General features: G+C 53.9%; 1 protein-coding gene across 3 annotated transcripts in view; it reads right to left on the bottom strand.

Moving 5' to 3' along the window:
• Nucleotides 1-9,217, bottom strand: part of NTRK3 (neurotrophic receptor tyrosine kinase 3) — a 216,594-nt gene extending 207,377 nt beyond the window's left edge. The window contains exon 1 of one of the 3 annotated variants that reach the window (XM_033070941.1): nt 8,665-9,217. In XM_033070941.1, the coding sequence (XP_032926832.1) occupies nt 8,665-8,912 (248 nt within the window). In that variant the 5' untranslated portion in view covers nt 8,913-9,217. The remainder of the gene's footprint in view (nt 1-8,664) is intronic. The other 2 variants (XM_033070943.1, XM_033070944.1) reach the window with 2 other exon arrangements.
• Nucleotides 9,218-18,990: the final 9,773 nt, after the last annotated feature.

Raw genomic sequence — 18,990 nt, 5'->3', positions numbered from 1 at the left:
TATCCCAGCAAGACCCTGAGCATGCAAGGTCCTCAGCAGCACTCAGATTCCCAGCATCTGTTCAAGCATTTTCACATTAACATTTCCTAGTGGGAACCTCCTGGTGAGAGCTAGCTAAGGGACAGCCTTGCACAGCCCAGAAGGATGGGGACTTCACCATGCTCACATCTGCTCCTACCCACTTCTCAGTCCCCAGGGGCAGTGCAGAGGCACCAGTGCCCTGTTCCCTTCCCAGGATAACTGAGCCCAGCACAGAGCTGCAGGAAGGAGGCTCCATGGAGGGTAGCACTTGGGCTCAGCCTCTCCCTGCATCCTTCCCTGGGATCCCAAGACCATCTAGCTGTCACTTCAACAAGCCCTGATGTCGGGGAATAAGCACCTCAAGTGTCACATGTGCTATCAAACTCTGTTGGGAATCCTTCCTGACCTCTCTGCTCTACTGCTGGGAATTTAGTTTTTAATTAAAAAGGCAGTTTTTATTCAGGCAAACCAAGGCTGAGGTGATGTCACATGCAGGCACAGGAAGGGCACTGTCACTACCAGGCTCCATTATCCACCACACCAAAACACTGGGGGGCAGCTGGAGGAAAGCTGGCTGTGCACATGGCTCTGGCTTCTCCTTCAGCTCCTCAACTGCTACAGCACATGAAAACAAGCTAAAAGTACAGCACATGTTTTTCTGGTGCCACCCTTCAAGACAAGCAAGGTCTCACACAGAGGGGAACAGGGAAGGCTCCCCAGTTCCTTGGGGTCTGGAAGCTGGGTGGTACCTGGGGAATGGAGATACCCAAGGACACAGCCCAGCAGGGTTGGTGGAGCTGATTCCAGTGCAGTATTCTAGGGGGACTCCAGAGAGGTTTTAGTCCCCGTTTCTTGAACTGAAGTGAAGCCCAGGCCCTGAGCAGTATCATGGCTCTAACCTGTGATCCATCACCCATTCCCCAACACACATCCACCCAAATGTTGCCTCTGCCATGATTCTGGGGGTCCATTTGCTGTTGCCTTGCAGGACCACAGGGTGTCACAGCCTTTCCATCATGCTGGCAGCCCTTGGTAGTAGCCTGCAGGGAAATAGCCAGCCCCTCTTTGGCCCAGCTGCCAGGGAAAAAGAGAAAATCCCAGGAGCTGCACATGGAAGATGTCACAGGGTCAAGGCCAGATTCCTGCCCTCACTCACCCTTGCTCTGTCTCACACCAGGCTCTTCTCAGCCTTCCTCCCTTGGAGAAGGACACATGTTCTCTTTAGCTCTCTGACCTCCATCCAGACTGTGCAGCAGAGGTTTAATCAAAGGAGCAAAGAACATTTTGCCTACTCTGGAGGCCCACAGAGACAGCTCTCAGCCTGTGCCCTCTTGTCTCTGCCTCCAGGATTTCTCCATGGAGCTCTCTCATGTCTGCTAAACACAACAGGACCAAGAGAACAGCCTTGTTTATTTTATCATGGCCCTTCCTCCATGCTTGGCCTCTCCCTAAACCCTGGCCAGTGCTGGGCTAAAGGATCTCCATCCACACTCTGCTTCTTGCAGGCCAGCTCCACCACTGCTCCGTGCCTCAGCTTCCCCATCGTGGTATGGACAGACCCATTAGAGGTTTCCTTGTAGGATCACGGCCAGAAGCTGGTCACACAGGGCAGGTCATTACCCCATCAGGCACTGCTTGCCCAGCAACACCCTCACTGCTTTGGCTGGGCCAATACCATCCAAAAAGCTGCAAATCACCTCAAATCCCAGGCAGGCAGGGGCTGTATCTTGCAGCACTGGTGGAAGAGCTGTGGGTGCACTGACCACAATGCCCCGCAGCAGCACAGAGAACAAAGCCATGACCCAACAACCCGCTCGGGCTCTAGGGGACCATCCCACACCGCACAGGAACGGGGATGCCGAGTCAGGGAGCAGGTGAGAGCCCAGGAGGGGTCCAGCAGCACGGGCACCCAGAGCAAAGCCTCTCAGTGTGGCAGCGAGCAGGCAGTGGCCTGGTCCCCGAGCCCACGCAGCCCCCGCAGCCCCCACAGCCTCCGGAGCTCCGGTGCGGGTCCGAGCCGGCCGTGCCCGCGCATCCCGCATCGCGCATCTCTCATTCCCGTTTTGCATCCTGCATCCCGCATCCCGCATCTCTCATTCCCATCCCGCATCCTGCATCTCTCATTCCCATCCCGCATCCCCATCTCGCATCCCGCATCTCTCATTCCCATCTCGCATCCCGCATCCCGCAACTCTCATTCTCATCGCGCATCCTGCATCCCGCATCTCTCATTCCCATCCCGCATCTCTCATCCCGCATCTCGCATCTACATCCCGATCCCGCATCCCGCATTCTGCATCCCGGAGCCCGCATCCCGCATCCCGGAGCCCGCATCCCGCATCGCGGAGCCCGGAGCCCGGCTGTCTGGCGCTGCCGCTTGCCCTCTAGCGGCACAGCCGCCTTCAGACGGGAAGAGCGGAGCGGCTGAGCCGGGATGCGCCGGGCAGAGCAGCCGCGGCTGAGCCGGGCACAGCGTGGGGGATCGGCCGGAGCTGCGGAGCATCCTCGGGGCTGCTCGTTCGCCAGAGCTCCTGCACCAACAGCCTCAGCCCGGAGCGCCTCCTCTTTGGGGATGAGGGGACAGCACCGCGCGGCCGTGGTCCTGGTGCTGCATGCGAGGCTCTCAGGAACCTGGAGAACCACGAGAGGAGAGCGAGCTGCTGGTCCTCATCTCCTCATGTGGGCACTAAGTGCTGGGATATCCAGCCCCGGCACAAAGTGCAGCGTCTGAGCAAGGAGCTCGCCCACAGCAGCTCCTCGATGCCAGCTTTGCTCTGTGTGTGCCCCTTGGTGCAGAGGGGAGAGCAAAAGGATTTTGGGGAGAGCAGAGCCCACAGGCTGCTGCCAGACACACCTGCTCAGAAAGAACCTACAGCACCTGCCGAAACCCCCTCTGCAGGAAACACTGCACTACTGCTATTCCACAGTGCTGCTAATAACACTCGAGTTACAAGCACTAGTAACACTCGCTTTGGAAGCCTGGCAGGCTTGGGTCTTGCTTTATTTCCCACTTGTCAGCAGCCCCCTAAATGGGATGCACCAAATCCAGCCAATAAACTCCTGGAAAACACCAAGCAGGGGCTCTTCACTGAGCAGGACAAGCTGGTGTGCCAGGGTGGCACTGGGAAGCATCAGCAAGCCCAATCTGCCTGCAGGGCTTCCCAAAGGTGATCCCATGGGACACCTCAGGGACTGTTTGGGGGGTTCACTGAGAGGGCCCAGCATTGCTGGGGGCATGGATGGTCACAGGGCTGTGGGAAACCTCGAGCAGCCTCATGCTGAAGCACATGGAGATGCTTTGCTTCACAGGGGTGAGCTAATAACGTAAAGAAGACCCAGAAAGCTTTCCCTGACTGAGCTCTACAAAAGCATTTAGAGGTGATGCCCCTCTGAGCCTCCAAGGACAACAAGGCAGCTCCTTCCTCAGTCTCTTCTTCTTCCCATTAAACATCTGTCCTCAACCTGAAACACCTCTGTCTCACCTCTCCAACTATAAGGAGACAACCCATCAGTCAGAACCAATTTTGATCTCCCCAAAACCTGCAGGACATGAGGACTTGGGAGATGTCACATGCACCCTGAAACCATCTGGGCCACCAGCTCCTCCTGTCAGGCCAGCAGCTCGGGCCCCATGTTTGGCTCAGAAGTAGTCTGGGAAGTGCTGGCCAGCACCAAAACTGTCTCCTTCCTGAAGAAATACCTGACATCACCTGTGCCCAGAAAGTGCCTCTCTCCAGGATTGGTTAGCAGAGAGAAAGATTGTAAGAGCAGGGCAAGGAGCCAACAGGAAAGGGGAAGGATACAGATCAGTGCCCCTGGCTTAAATCACCTCTAGAGCATCAAGACCATGTATCTCAGCCCAACTCTTTGTCCTAAATATCTCTGCACCCTTTTCTGTCCTCAAAGCTTGGTGCTGCACTCCCCAATCCTAACATCCTTCAGAATAGATGCTCTGCATGAACGAGAGCCCTGCAAATCCAAGATGGATAGAATTAGGGACTTTTTTGATTGTCTCTGGAGCAGCCAAAGCCTCTGGGACCAGGAGAGGGGAGGCTTTGGGAATGAAGAGCCCTTCATCTCTAGTACACAAGGCACACTGGGCACAACGTGGCTGATTCACAGAGAGGAGAAAAGTTTGTGCCTTTGTCTGAAGCAGAGCAGTCAATGATTTGAGCATCACAGGAGCCTTTCTCATGGCTGTTTGGGTCACCAAAGCAAGTTCTGCTCCCTCCAGCCCTTCCAAGAAGAGGCCTAACCTTTCTTTCTTTCTTGCCTCCTTCCCAGAGGAGCATTCCCTGTGCCTCAGCTCTCCCTGCACCAGCAGGGAAGGGGTGCTGCTGCTCCAGCACCCCCTCTCTCTCCCCCTCTCCACATGCTCCAGCTCCCGCGCAGCGAGTGGGGGCTGCGCTGCCGCTCCCCGCCCGGCTCCCAGCGCTGACGTGGCTCTGCCACCCCCGGCCAGGCCCACGGCAGGAGCGGATGCTGCCACAGACTGCTGGGACAGCCCGACAGGAAAGGGTGAAGATGCTTTTCTTGTCTATGGAGGAGAGCAAGATGCTTCCTCTTGCCCCTGCCAGTGAGACCCAAAAATCCTGCATCCCACTGTGCTCCTCAGTGAGCCACCTCCTCTTGGGTTGCTCTGAATTCATCTCACCTTGTTGACAGCAGATACAAGCTGCACAAATACACCCTGAATATCCACCCATCAAGAGTATTTTACCACAGGAGCCCCCGTTCTCCCCTGGTGAGGCTGGGTAAAGAGTGAGGCTTTATATACCAGGGCCATCTCCCTACCTCAAGGGAGCCCAGGGGTGACACACGCAGGCCACCACCGCCTGCCTAGCAGCATCTCCGCAGTGCCATAGCAACAGCTGAGAAGTAGGGAGGCCCAGATGGCAAACTCCTCCGTCTGTCCTTCCCCACGCACGCACGGTGCCGGCGCACGCAGGCGCTGCCCACGCTGCCAGCGGGGCGAGCCCCCGGCCCCGTGTGCCAGCCAGCCCCCCGCCACGCCAGGGCTGGGGACCCGCCGTGACAAACACGCCTGGTGGCTCAGCACGTGGGGCAGAAGGGGTTCTGTGCCACAGGAACTCCAGGATCAAAGTTCTGCCTGTGCATCTGGTCCTGCAAGGAGTAAAGCCTCACGTCACGGGGGTGAGGATGGGCTGGGAGAGATTGAGTGTCTCTAGGTCACAGCTGGCTGGGGACACAGCAAAGGCCACCCAGCTGCACAGGAAAAGCCATGGCATGGACATACCCCAATGCCATGGAATTGGGAGGGGGAAGTACAGAGCAGGACTCCAAACTGGAGCCGTGTCACTCAGCCCAAACTGGCTCTCTGGCTAGACAGGGCTGCTGGCAGCTCTGTAGAGATCTGTGGGCAGGGTCACATATCCAGGGATGCAACCCAAAATCAGGTAAGTTATTGGGCATGCTGGAAAAGGGCAGAGGGACATCAGCCAAACCAACCTCCTCCTCGTCCATCTCAGGGCAGAGCCTCCTGCCTTTGCCCTGCCTCACTACTGACCTGGCACCACCTGGATTTGCAAGAAGGTTGTGTGTTACTGTTCCCTTCAGCCCAGCCAGGGCAGGAGCCACCAAGCCTGACCTTTACCCAAAGGAGGATGTGTGGGAAGCCAGAAGCACCAGCAACCGAAGCAAAGGCCATTCCTTTGAAGGGTGCAATCGGTGGGGTACCACACTGAGGGCACCCACAGGGCTGGCCTGCCCCACCATCCTCCTTGGGCAGCACTACAGGCTGGGTGTCCCCTGCTCCTCTTCTGTTGTCCTCACCTCACAGAGTCATCAGCCACTGAGAAATGTTTCAACCCAAAGTCCCTGACAGCTCAGCCCCCAGTGCTGGGTTGGGATGGGCTGGCATGGAGGGGTCTTGCCCTCACTCAAGGGGATAACATGGACAAGCCCTCCAAGGCTGTTCATATTGGTTTTTTTCAGCCAGCTCTCTGAATGGGCTCTGGCAGTCTTTCATCAGCAACACTCAAGCCCTGATTTGGAAGCTGAGCTCTCTTTTGGACGTGAATAAGGCTCTGCCTGGTCTCAGGGTTGTTTCACCACCCTACACTCCATTTGCTTTTTCGCCAGCAACAAGATGGAGCAGCAACCACCACCTTCCCCAGGGCTCATGGGGAGGTTCCAGCTGGGCCACTGCATCCCTCAGCCAGGGACAGGACAGGATTGAGCTCCCCTGCTCACCCCCAGCCCAGTGGGAGAAGGTGTTTTTGCCCACTGGCTGCCCACAAGCTGTCTAAGGAGGCCAAGTCCCTGGTGAGCATGGCAAGCAGGGGAAAACACTGCTCCTTGCCCGGCTGAATCACACTCACATGCCAGGAGTGATTCAGCGATGACCAGGCTGGGCTCCTAGGCACCCTCACCCCAACACCCATGATGTCAGGGCTGGCAAGGAGAGGCCTGACATCAGCCTGAAAGGGTGCAGGACCCCATGCCTCCCGCACAAGAGCATGAACACGGCTCAACTCTGGCTGCCAGCAGTGACCCCTTTGCTGAGAAGCATCCCTGCCACATAAATCCACCCTCTGCTCCCATAACCATCCCCATAAACCACCACTGCCTTCCCAGTAAGCACAGACCCTTTTGGAAAGTTTTCATCCGTGCTCAGTCTCAGCCCCTGAGAGCATTTTGGGGGTTCATCCCAGTCCTGTGCCTCAGCCCTCCCAAGCCCAAAAAGGGAGCCAAGGGTCCAGCAGTGATGCAGGGGTGAAGAAATGTGTTTTGCTCAGTGTGAAGCAGAGAGGCATACAAATTCCAGCAAAAACTGGCACCTTCTTCTCCTTCTCCAACTCAAGAGAAGCTCCTTTCCAAAAAAAATACCCAGTATCTGTTTCTGGAGTTGTACATTTTTTTTTTCCCCCACTCCTTTTTACGGACTGCTTATCAGCATTTTTCATTTTCAAAGCAGTAAAGACATTTTCTGGGCACAAAGCACTCGTGTAATACTACCTCTCACAGCAGTTCAGATGTCTGTGCATCTGACAACGCACAGTCGCTCACGCTGGTGCCTTCCAAACCCTTCCCAGCCTTTCCTGCTGCTCCCCGGCCCTCAAAGGGTTAAAACTAAACCACAACAAACAGCGAGCACAGGGAAAAAACACGAGTTTCTCCGACTTCCCCAGCATCACCCTCATCCCTCCAGCATCACAGGGAAAACACTCCAGCACCACCACGCAGGATAAATATGGGGCAATTGGAAGGGGAGTGTTGCATTAGCTCCCCCCATTTACTTTCCCCATTCCTGCTGTTTTTACGGAGGTTTTCTGGGAAGGGGAAGGCAGGGCTGTGGTGGATTCAGGGTCAGTGACCTGCTGAAAAGCTGCCTGGGCATTGCATGAACCTGTAAGCAAGCGGGGAAAGCAGCTCCCGTCATCTTTCCCCAGCAAAGGTGATGAGCAGAGCTGCGAGAGAGGCACTGCAATTACTCCATGGCTCTGCTGCAATTGCACTGTGACCAAATAAAACAGCCTCAGGAAGAGACCCAAAGCCCTCTCCCTCCATGCAACCGTGCCATCGAGGGGGAAATAAATAAATAAATAACCCTCCATTACTCATTTCAAACCTTGCTGCATTTAACTGCCAGGATAAAGGATTCCACCTCTTCTCTGCTCAACTCCCACTGGCAACTTGCTCTGGGGGCTACATTTCCCTAAATGCTCACATTTCAATTAGCATTAGAATAATGAAATGGCTCAGAGTTCATCTCACCCAAAAATGTACTGGAAAATAAAGAGCAGAGATTGGAAGCAATGAGGATTTTTTTTTTTTTTTTTCACACACGCACAGAGCATGATGGATTCAGGAGAAGGAAATATATTCCTTTCTCGACTCCACACTGATGAGATTAACATGGGCTTTGCTAACTGCCTCTCCAAACAAGGATAATGCAACTTCAAGTTGATTTTCCAGATAAACAAGCATGCAAACAAACGCAAAGTGCTCAACTAAAAATATCTCGCTGCTCCGATGCTTCTCCCCACCGCCACCACCCCGAACCTAAAACGCACAAATCCTATCGCGGCACCACGACAGAGTTACAAAATTATAACAACGTGAATTAAATAAGCTACTTAAGGGACATCTCACTGTCCCATTTTTTTTCCCCCTCCTCTTAAAAATGTGAAACCGCAGATCCCCAGACACACTCCGGCAGGGCAGGGAAGGGAGCATTTTCTGATGGAGGGATGTAAAAAATAACGACGTTTTGACTGGATACAAAGTCTCAAGAAATATAAAACAGCTCAGAACTTGCTTTTCTTGCCCAATTTGGGTAAATGTGTGGCGGTGTGTGGCTGTGGCGTCCCCGTTCCCCTTTGCAGAAGCAAACAGTTAAAGGAAGCAGCAGCTTTAGCATCTTTGCCTGCTGCTCTCTCTCCTGCTAAGGAATCAGATCTCATTTACTTTATTCCTCTTAAGCCTTGGCCAAACTGTTGCTGGGCTTTTTACGGTTTTTTTTGGGGGGGATGGGGTAAGGCAAAAGGCAGATCTGCATCCTGTGCCCGGGGAGTCGGGCTGAGCCCGGCAGTGCAGCGATGCCGGGGGCACCTGAGCCCCGCACGGGCAGCCCAGCCCGCACCCTGCCGCGGGAGGGGAGCCCTGGGGACCCCCACTTACATGGAAGTGATGTTCCTTGAGATGTCCGTGATATTGATGCTTGTGTTGCCATTGCTGCTGCCTGAATCCTGCCCTTCCAAGAGAGGGAAGAGGTTCCCATCATCCGGCTTCTTGCAATTGATGTCTGTCTTGCTGCAAAGACAATTAGCAGGGCAAGCCAGCACCGAAAGCAGATAGTCTCCCCAAATGCTCCAGAGCAAAAATACCCTCCAGAAAGTGCACTTGGTAGGGCAAAGAGAGACATCCATCTCCGATTGCTGCTTCTAAAAAAGAGGAGGAGGAGGAAAGGGGGGATGGAGGGAGGGGAAGGGGGGGAAAGGGGGAAGGAAACAAAGACAGAGGGAGGAAAAAAAAAAAGGAAAAAAAAAAAAAAACCAAAACAACAACAACAAAACCTCAAGCGATCAGCTGCAAAAATCCTCCAGCAGATGAAATCATGCTGGCAGCTGGCTGGGAGAGGCTGTAATTCCCGCTAGGGCAGCGGCCGCGGCCGCGGGCGGGGATGGATGCATGCCGGCCCGGCCGCCCGCCGCTCCCGCAGCCGCTCCGGAGGATCGCAACGGGAGGCTGGGGAGGGAGGGATGGGAGGGGAGGAAGGGAGGGAGAGAAGCAGCCGGGGAAATAAATAAATAACAAAAACGGTGCGAAAGTCACCAAGTCCCACCTACTGGGCAGAATTAAAATTGACACACCTGCAAAAAAAACAGACAGAGGGAGAGGAGGGGGAGATCTCCCCTTCCCATCTCTTCCCTCCCCCGGCCTGGCCAGCCCTGCTGCGGCGGGCACAAAAAGCAGGGGAGGAGGAGGAGGAGGAAGAGGAGGAGGAAGGCTTGCAAAGAGAACCGGGCTCCGCAATAAAAAGGATTCCCCACCCCCCTCCCTCTCCGCTAAAATCAGTGTAGGAGGAGGGGGGGAAGAGAGGGGAAAAACCCCACTGCTGGAGCCCAGCTCAGCCCCGGGAGCGGAGGAAAAGTTGAAGCCGGGGTTAAATTTGTGGTGGGGGAGAGCAGAGGGGCTCTGGCTCGGCTCCTGCTTTCTCGAGCTCTTTTGGAGGACGATGCTGCCTTTCGCTTGGTTGTTGGGTGGGTTTCCCCCCCTCCTCCCCCAGCCCGGACACAAGGGTGGAGAGGAAAGGGAGATTAAACTGAACTGGAAGAGAATAAAAGCCAGTGTGGATTACAGCAATTTAATTTTTTTTTTTCTTCTTTGGAGGATCCTAGCGAGAGGCAGATCAGACGGCTGGGTGTGAAAAAAGCGACTGAAGAGCACCCAGGAAGGACTTTCTAGAAAAGATGCATCACCCCCCCAGCCCCTAAAAAATGCACTGGGGACCACAGCGGCTGCCGGGAAGCGCAGGCAGGAGCACCCAGGGTCGGGGCTCCCGTCCTCCCTCCCCTGGCTTCCCCCTTTCCTCCTGCAGCAGATTCTGCAATCAGACATGCAAAAAAAAAAAAAAAAATCCTGAAAGAGGAAGACTGAAGTGTTGAAAAGGCTGAGCTCAGAGCGCCGAAATGGCATCAGGAGAGCAGTGAGTGCGAGCTGAACAGCAGAGCGAATTAAGATGCATGGTGCATTTTTGGCAAGCACAAACCCAAGCAGATCAGAGCTCTGCTTAATTTGCTCTGCTTTTCCACAGCGCTTTTCTGCATGCCTTTTTTTTTTTTTTTTTTTTTTCCCCAATAGTTTCATGTCTCTGCTCCTCTGCACAGAGACACAGCAATAAAGGGATGGTGCTGCAGGCAGGAGCACGGGCAAAGGGAGGAATTACAGGTGTAGGACTCCACATATTTCAAGGATCTACTTCTGCCAGGCACAGAGCTTTGCACAAGAGACAGCACTGGCTGAGCCAACACCTTCAGACTCCGTTACACACCCAGATCATCCTGCTCCAGAAGGGGCAACAGGATTGGAAGGAAAGAGGGAATAAAACTCCACTACCCTGAGAGGATTTTCAATCAGGATTCATGCACCCATGGCCCTCTGCAGGGAGCCTGTCCCAGTGGGACACAGGCAGGGCTCCTGCTTGGGCAAATCCTCACCCAGCTGTGTCAGAAGCCCTGGGAATGGCAGTGATGTGCAAGGGGCTGTTCATTCCAGGGCATCAGTCCTGTTTCCGTGAGGTTTTCTGGATCCCAGGCAGCTTCAGCAGGGTTGCTCCTGCCAGGGCTTCCCACGGGAAGCAGGTGTATTGGGCTAGAGAACAACTATTGAGGTGGGAGAGCTTTTCTCATGAGCCCCACCTCTTCTAAGCTACCACAGTGAAACATCTGGAACAAAAGAGGTCACTGGTACTGCAAGAAAGAGGAGCACAGGGGAGAATTTTGTATATTCCCCTCTCCCATCCAGAGATACCAGAGAGGAAAACACACTGGGATATTTTCTACTCCCTGCCTCAGTTTCCCCACCTCTATCAGAGAGATGGCTCAGCCCTGTGACCAGCCTGCAGAAGACACTGATGCAGGGCACCATGCCAAATTCCCCTGCCCATGGGGAACACCAGGCACCCCAGGATGCCCAGGCAGCATGTGAGCTCATCTCCCAGCAGCACAGGGATTGAGGATGTCCCACTACCCCCAAAACCAGTGCCCAGGATGACACCAGGGCTCCCTGTACACTGAAGCTGGTGCAAAGTCCCAGACTCTTTGTGGGACTTGAGATCAATCACACCATCACCCATAAAACCAGTGTGAGGCCATCAGCACACCCTGGCAGATCACCACAGGCTAAGTCCAGGTGGGGACACATTCAGGGGGCACACACCCACCTTGGGGACCCACTGCAGTCCTGCAACACAGCAAGGCTCTCTGCTGGGCAGATCAGCACTGGGACCTGGAGGAATTCACTGTCATCTGGAGGAAGCCATTGTCACCTGGAGGAAGCCACTGTCACCTGGAGGAAGCCACAGCCACCTGGAGGTGCCAGGGTGGCACTGCTGGCCAGGGCTGCACACATGAGCACCCTGTCCCCCTGTCCCCCAGGGTGTGGGGTCACCCCTTGGCCTGGAGCAGAGTACAATGGCTAACAAAGCACAAACACAGAGAGGTTTTCAAGTCCCCTGCAATCCAGTTAGCAGCTTTGCCCTCTGCTTGCAAAGCCATGTTTTAACCCACAGAAAGTTGGAGAGGTCTCAGGTTGGCTGCCCTGGGTGTGGGGGACACAGGAGCCCACCCACCCCCGTGACTTCCCCACCCCACTCTGCCACCTGGTGTCAGGCAGGCCCTGCTTCAGCAGCTGAGGAGAAGGATTTGTGCCAAGCCACGTCTTCATCTGCCACTAATAGATAAATCTGCTCTTGGAGAGGAAACATGGCCAGGCAAAGTGGGGAAATGGCACCAGTAGAGCCTCCAGCTGGGTGCCCGAGGGCAGGTGGAATGTAGGCAGGAGGAAGAAATGGAAAGGTTGTTCATTCTTGCTGATGAGTTCTCTGGAAGAACAGACTGCAGTGACAGCAAAGTCCCTGCCACAGAGGGGAGATGAGCCACTACCCTTCACCCAGCACCAGAGCAGGGTGGCCCCTGGTCCTGCTTGCCCTGCTCAAACCCAGCTCCCCTCACCTGTGTATGGACAGAGAGGAGATGATGCCCAGCGAGGGCAGCGCTGCCATTTGCACACCCAGAGCCAAAGAGGACGGGAGCAGTTGGGAGCTGCCCATGGTGGGAACACTCATTCCTGCTTCCAACCCTGCCTCCATCCCTCACTCCTGTCCCTGTGGAAGAGGGAGGCAGGAGCAGGGCATGAGTGATGGGGCTGTCAGAGCACAGAGATGGTATCTTGAGCAGAGGCCTTGCCATTATTGCTGTGAGGGATGCTGGCAAATTGCTCTTTCAAGAAGCATCTCCATGAAGAATGAAATCAGTGCTTCCTGTGAGAACTCTGCCCCACAGGGGCTGGGTTTCCTCTGGCCTTTGGGAGCCTCCAGAAATTCCATGGGTTGCACTTGGCCAAAACTAAACCCAAGTTCCTCTGCAGAGAGCTCCCCACCTGCCCCATCCCGGCTGCCCTCTGCATGGGGACACAAGCTGCTACCAAAACACTCATCCCTGACAAAAGAGCAGGGCTAGGGAGTGTCTGAGGAGCTCCTGACCACAGACAGAGGTGAGATCAGCTGTTTGGTTTTTGGTTCTACTCTTCCCACCTACAGAGCTGCCTTTAACCTCTCACTCTCAGGCTGGCTGTCCCCTGGGGACAATCATCCCCTGGCCACCCCCATCACAGGTAAAGGCTCCCCAATGTCCTGCTTCCCTCCTGAGGCCTGCAAACACCACAGCCCCTGGGGGCAGGACCAGAGAGAGATCCGTGGTCCAATATCTGCTCAGTCATCACAAGCTCCAGCATCCTCTCCAGCTCTGATCTCCGTATCGATCCAGCAGGCCCGCGCTGAGGCTCGCACCACCCCGCTCCCTCTTACCAGAACACCACTCCTGCTCACTGAAAATGATGAGCTGACATTTTCCTAGCCCCCCCTCAGGTCCAGAAGGATCTGCAGATCTGCAGGAGCACTTTGCACACCTCTGACAGGCAGCCAGCCCCGGGCAGGCAGAGCTGCTCGGCAGCAGTGCTGGGCAGAGCGGGGTGTGAGCTCTGACAGCCAGGGCAGGGAAAAGGAGTTTATGCTCTGCCTGGGGAATTCACCTGCAGGTTCATGTGCCCCTTTGCAGAGAGACCCCAAAAACGACACGTTGGAGAGGGTCCAGCTTGCAGAGGAAATGCCCAAGTGCTAGTGCCAGCCTTTTTGAGGGCACAGCATCCACCATGGCATCACTGAGACGGATTGCAGGAGGAAAATATCAGCCCCTGCAGAGCCAAGAGGCATTTGCCTCTCACCTGAGCTGTGCAGGCACACGAGCATCAAAAGTGCTGCTCCCTGAAGCAGAGCTCCTTGTTCCCACCACCCTGGGAAGCATCCTTTGATCTGATGTCTGTATTGCTTTGCAAGTGCTTGGCAGGAGGACCTGTGCAGCAGGGAAAGTCACACCCTGAACTTGGGCCAGCATGGCCTGGGAACCTGCAGGAAGAGCAGCAGGAAGGGGGCCAAGGAAAGGTGTGTGGGACAATAATTTTTGGGCAGTGACAGCTGTGTGATGAAAAGTGAAGGTCTCAGCTCAGGGATGTCACAGGAGAGCAGCCTGGGGTAGTGGACTCCAAGCTTGGGTTGACTTTGACCATGCTGTGGGGACAAGGGTAGGATGAAGCCCTTCCAGCTCATGTCCTGTCCATAAACTCTACAAGGCTGGTAACAAAGTGTAGGGAAAAGCACCTGGCTTTGAACTGTTTGCTCAAACTATCAGGAACAAAAAAATCAGGAGAAAACGTATTCAAGTGAGGTCTAAAGAAACAGCCCTGTCACAAAGATACCAAATATTGCTGTGCTTGCATTCAGTGTTGGGGCCTGAACCAGTCTCCCACCAAGGCAGCTCCTGAATTAATGTGCCCAGCCAGGGAAAAGGGCTGGTCACGGCTGCAGTGTCCAAGAGGTGGTCGGGGGAGGATGTCTGCAGATAAATTTATTATTTAAAACAAAAAAAAAAAAAAGACTGGAATGAAGGTCTTAGAAAGCCCAAGGAACAGGAAAAAGAATAACGTGGGTCAGATGATAGCTGCCATCAAGGAATCAAGGCAGTGCTTTGATCTGCAGCAATGCTCGCAGAGCCGGTCCCTCTCAGCCCCAGGAAAGAGGAACATTCTGGACTGGGATGGGGAGGCAGGGGCCAGGCTGCAGAGCCTGAGGGCAGCTGCTGGGAGAGGAGCTGGGGAGGAGCAGCAAAGGAGTCCCAGGAGGCACTTGAGATGGCCATGCTGCAGGCAGATAAGGGGAATTACAGCATTGCTGCTCTGATGTCCTGCCATCTGCACCTCTCTCGGGGCATTTTACACGCTCAGAGCCACTTGCCTCTGGGCACCAGTCAGGAAATTCGTGATGTGAATGGCTGGGACACACAGCCAAAGACACAACCCCTGCCAGGACAAAGGAGCAGAAGCATCCATCATGTTCCCCCATGATTTTCCCCAAATCAAGTCTGCTCAAAAATCCCACGTTGCTTATTCAGTCTCTTAACAGGCAAGTGGAATATTTGGGACTGCAGTGGAGTCACAGAGTACCTGGAATATCCCACACTGCAGGACCTCAATGTAAGAAAAAATTAAAATTTAGAATTTAAAATTAATCAAAAACAATTGATTAATTAGGTCACGAACCTTCAGCTTTTTTTCAAGCATGTTTTAAGAACTACAGGAAGAGCTACATCTGTGCCAAGTCCTGCTCCCTTGAACTTGATTCCATCCAAGTATCCCAATTCTCCAGCCAGGCACCTTTTCCCCTTGGGAGCTTCCCTCAAGAATCACTGCCTGGTTCATGGAGACTTGGGCTGTTGCTGACCTGTTGAGGAGGAGAGTGTACAAAAGGAATAGTGTCCATGGCACACACCTCATCAGAGAGGTAACAGTGCTCATGTCAGGCCCTTAGCAAGCCTCCAGCTTGAATCACAGTTCACTGGAGCATTGATTCCTCCTTGCTCTCAGCTCTTCCCTGCACATGGGCAGAGGAGCATGTTTCATATCCCCATCCACCCTTGTGAGGAAGCTAAATTGGTTTAGAATAAACTCCCCAGCCTGTTTATGCCTCCAAGTCTGTTACTGAACTTTCTTCCTGGGGAGTTTGTTACCAGAGCAGGGTTAACCAGAGAAGAAGTTAATATAATACAACTCCTCATAAAACAAGTTACCAAAATCTTTTCGTAGAGTGCTGCTTTCCTAAATGAATCTGGTGAAGTTGCCATTATCTACAGCAGGGTGGGGAAAGCAATTTTTTGCCTAATATCCTTTCCAAGCATCAGGGGGATGAGGGACTTGCAACCCTCAGAACTGACTGGGGAGATGGCCCCAAAGGTGCTGAAATGGTCGTTTGGTCCATCAGAGGATTCAGGAAACCTGGAATCACTGTAAATGTCTCCTCATCCCATAATGGGTGCAAGTGAGACATCCCACTCCCAGCCCAGCATGCAGGGAGAAGTGACCATGCCAAACCCAAAGGAACCAGGACCCACAGATCCTGGCTTAGCCAGCAGCCCTGGGCTGAGCAGGAAGGACTCTGTCCCAGCTACCTCACCTCACCTCTCTCTGCAGAAAAGCAAGCAAGCACAGGCTGCTCCCCATCGGCAGCTGGTGGCATCTGTGTTTTCCTACATTTGGTGCCTCTCCAGCATCACCTGGAAGCTGGAGCTCCTGGAGCAGGAGGTGACAGGCTGGCAGCAGCCCCAGCAGCAGGACTGTGCCTCTGAGCCCTCCTCTCCGGGCACTGCCACACTTGTTTCTCGACACGGGTTTTGCAGAGTCGTTAACGATCCTGCTAATGCAGCATCTCATCTCTGCCTGCCCAGGGATGACGGCAGCTGGGGCTCAACGGCATAATTCTGTTTTGATCCCCTGTGCCAGACCTCCTGGGCACACACTGGGGGCTGACACCACCTTACAGGAGGGGCCTTGCTGTGCAGGAAAGAGCTCTCACGAGCCCTGCTCACCTGGGGAGAAAGAGGGGCTTGGAGGGGGGCTCCACAGGAAATTCCTTTATTATTCCCACGGGACTGGGCTAGAGAGGTTAGCCTGGGAGACCCTGGGGCACACAGGTGTGTTGGTGGCATTGTCCTCAAGGTGGGACAGAAGGTCCCCAGGTCAATGCCCCAACACCGCCCTCGGCCCCCGAGAGCCGCAAGGGGAACCGAGGGCAGGAATTTGGTGTGTGAGCTGTGGCCACGTCCTGCCAAAGTGTCTGCAATAAACAGATCAATAATTAAGGGAGGATGTACATTAGCCTTTGAACACACTCCAGGTAGAGCTTATTTTAACTTTCCCAGGCAAGTGTGTGGGGTGAACAAAGGTGGGGGACCTGCAATGAGGCTGCAGGAGGATGAGGTGTGGATTGCAGAGGAAAATAGAGGATCAAGAGGAGGAGGGCAGGCAAGTTGCAGGATTAGGGACATGTGGGAAGCAGGCAGCTGGGGGAACCACAGGGGGCCAAGGAGAAGAGGGCTGCAGGCGTTTGCAGCAGCACACCAAATAATTGCAATGATCTCTCGTGTCATTTTGGTTGGTGACAGGCACCAGCAAGGTCAGACTCGAGGTCCCTGTGCTCATCTGGGACACACTGCAGGGCAGGGAAACAGCAGAGGACATCAGCCAGCCCTGAAGACGTCTGGGCAGCTGTGTCATTGTTCTTCACATTGGCACCTGTATCACCCCTGCTCTGACACATTAATACCAGCAGGGAAAAGCCAAAGCCCAAGATCTCACAGTGCAGGTAAATCTGAAGCCTTAAGTGAACCTCTCAGCCCATGGATGAGCAATTCTCAGCACTGAGCAATTCCCCCATCACCCCAGCAGTCTGAAGAGAGGCCCTCCCCATCCTTACAGAGAAAGGTTGACATGATTTATGCCTACAGCCCTTCCAAGCTCGCTTGCCACAAGCTTCTGCATTTGGGCTAGTGCTGGAAACCACACAGGAGCATCAGCTAATGTGAAACACAACCGACCTTCTCAGCAGGATGGGGTCCCCAGAGCCCATCTTTCCATTCCCCCCTCCCCTTGCTCAGCTCCCCCTGCCAGGCAAGGCTGTGCTCTGTGATAGCCAAGCACATCAACAGAGGACCCAGCAGCAGCATTAACCAGAGCCCTGCCATCCATGCTCCTCCCAGGGAGCTGGGGAGCTCTGGGAAAGCCCTGCAGGGAGCTGGAGACAGACATCTCCCAGACAGAGCTGATTTGGTCCCCAGTCTCAAACAATGGAGAGTTTCCCCCCAGCAAAGAGCTTCAACAATGAATAACTACCAGTGAAACACTTGTGATGCAGTTCAGATGAGTAAAATAAATAAAAGTGATTAATGACTGATTAAATATTAAAGGATGGTTTTATTTTTTTCAAATACACAGAACACTGCACCCAGCTGAAATCTGGAGATGGCCCCTAAAGGTGAAACGACCAAGAAGACCTGAAATGACACCAGGTTCTTCCTGGTGCTGCAATGAGGAGCATCTTGATGGAGACCTCTGCTTCCCACCATGACAGAGGTGGGCCCAGCAGCCACCTCGTGTGCAGATTATTCAAATGGAATCTCTACAATCAAACAGATAAGCTGAGCCTGCAGAGCAGGCTGTGCCAGTCTGACCTGGCTGTGCACAGACCTGGCTGTGCTGAGCAGGCAGATTCAGCAGCAGTTGTTTCATCGTGCTGCAGGGCTCCCCTCACTCCCTCACCTCCTGCAGCGATGTGTCAGAGCATCTAACCAAGTTATGATAAATATTTCCACCTATTGCTTATTAACACTGGCAAGAAGAGAGCTCCTTTTCCCACCTGTCTTGCCACAAGAGACACCACCACATCTCAGTCAAAACAGCAGGCAAACAAGGTTTAGCATGGCCCAAAGTCCAAGTCCCATGGCTCAGACACAGAAGCCCCAGGCAAACCAGCAAACCTTCACACAGGGAAAACACATGAAGAGTGGATGGTCACTTCACAGGCAGTTTGCATTGGGATGAAAAAACATATTTTGTTATGGAATAATTCCTTCAGTACCATCAGGTTCTTTGCTCCATCCCCAAAATTCTGCCAGAGGGGGCTGCTCCCAAACACAACTCCCTTCAGGATTATTGCGACTGAGTGAAAACATTGTGCTAAATTTATTTTTTCGGTAAGGAGCAGTCCAAGAGGCAATGCAGCATCTCACATGAATCAGCCCCATCTCTAGAGAAAGCTCCTGTCCTGCTCCCATCCCTCCCCCTGCCATCTCTGACTGGCCAAGCCACTGCCCAAGCAAGGAAAGGGATGCTGCTCAGTTAAAATCCTGATTGCTAGGAACTCAAAGGGAAAGGAATGAATGAGTGCCAAATGGCGAAGGATAAAATCAATATGGGGAGAGCTGTTATTTAAGCTTCTGAGCTCCGGGGTATTACAAACATTGGAGAGCAATGAAATAAAAATGATACATAAAGTGACAACATCATCATGTCTGTATAACTGACGCCCTTAGCAGCTGTTTGGTCTGAACAACAGAAGTAAATCCAAATCTGTGCCTGCAGCCCAGGGCTGTCTGGCATTCCTAAGGGGGCACTTTGTGATCAGAGAGAGAGGAAATTACAGGGTATTTTTGCCAGCCAGATAGTTTTTAACCTGCATTGGCCACCATGCCCTGGAAGGCTGGAGGATCACATAGTCAGCAATCAGCCCACAGACTGCACACTGAAACTTCTGAAAGAGGTTTGGTCTTTGCTGTAGGTGGAGGAGACCCCAAGGGGCATCCCAGCAGTTTCAGCGGTACAGGGCAGCAGTGGGGCTCC

This window comes from Catharus ustulatus, chromosome 12, assembly GCF_009819885.2.
Source record: "Catharus ustulatus isolate bCatUst1 chromosome 12, bCatUst1.pri.v2, whole genome shotgun sequence".
In the NCBI taxonomy this organism is placed as follows: domain Eukaryota; kingdom Metazoa; phylum Chordata; class Aves; order Passeriformes; family Turdidae; genus Catharus; species Catharus ustulatus.
This window is presented reverse-complemented; position numbering and strand designations above follow the sequence as displayed.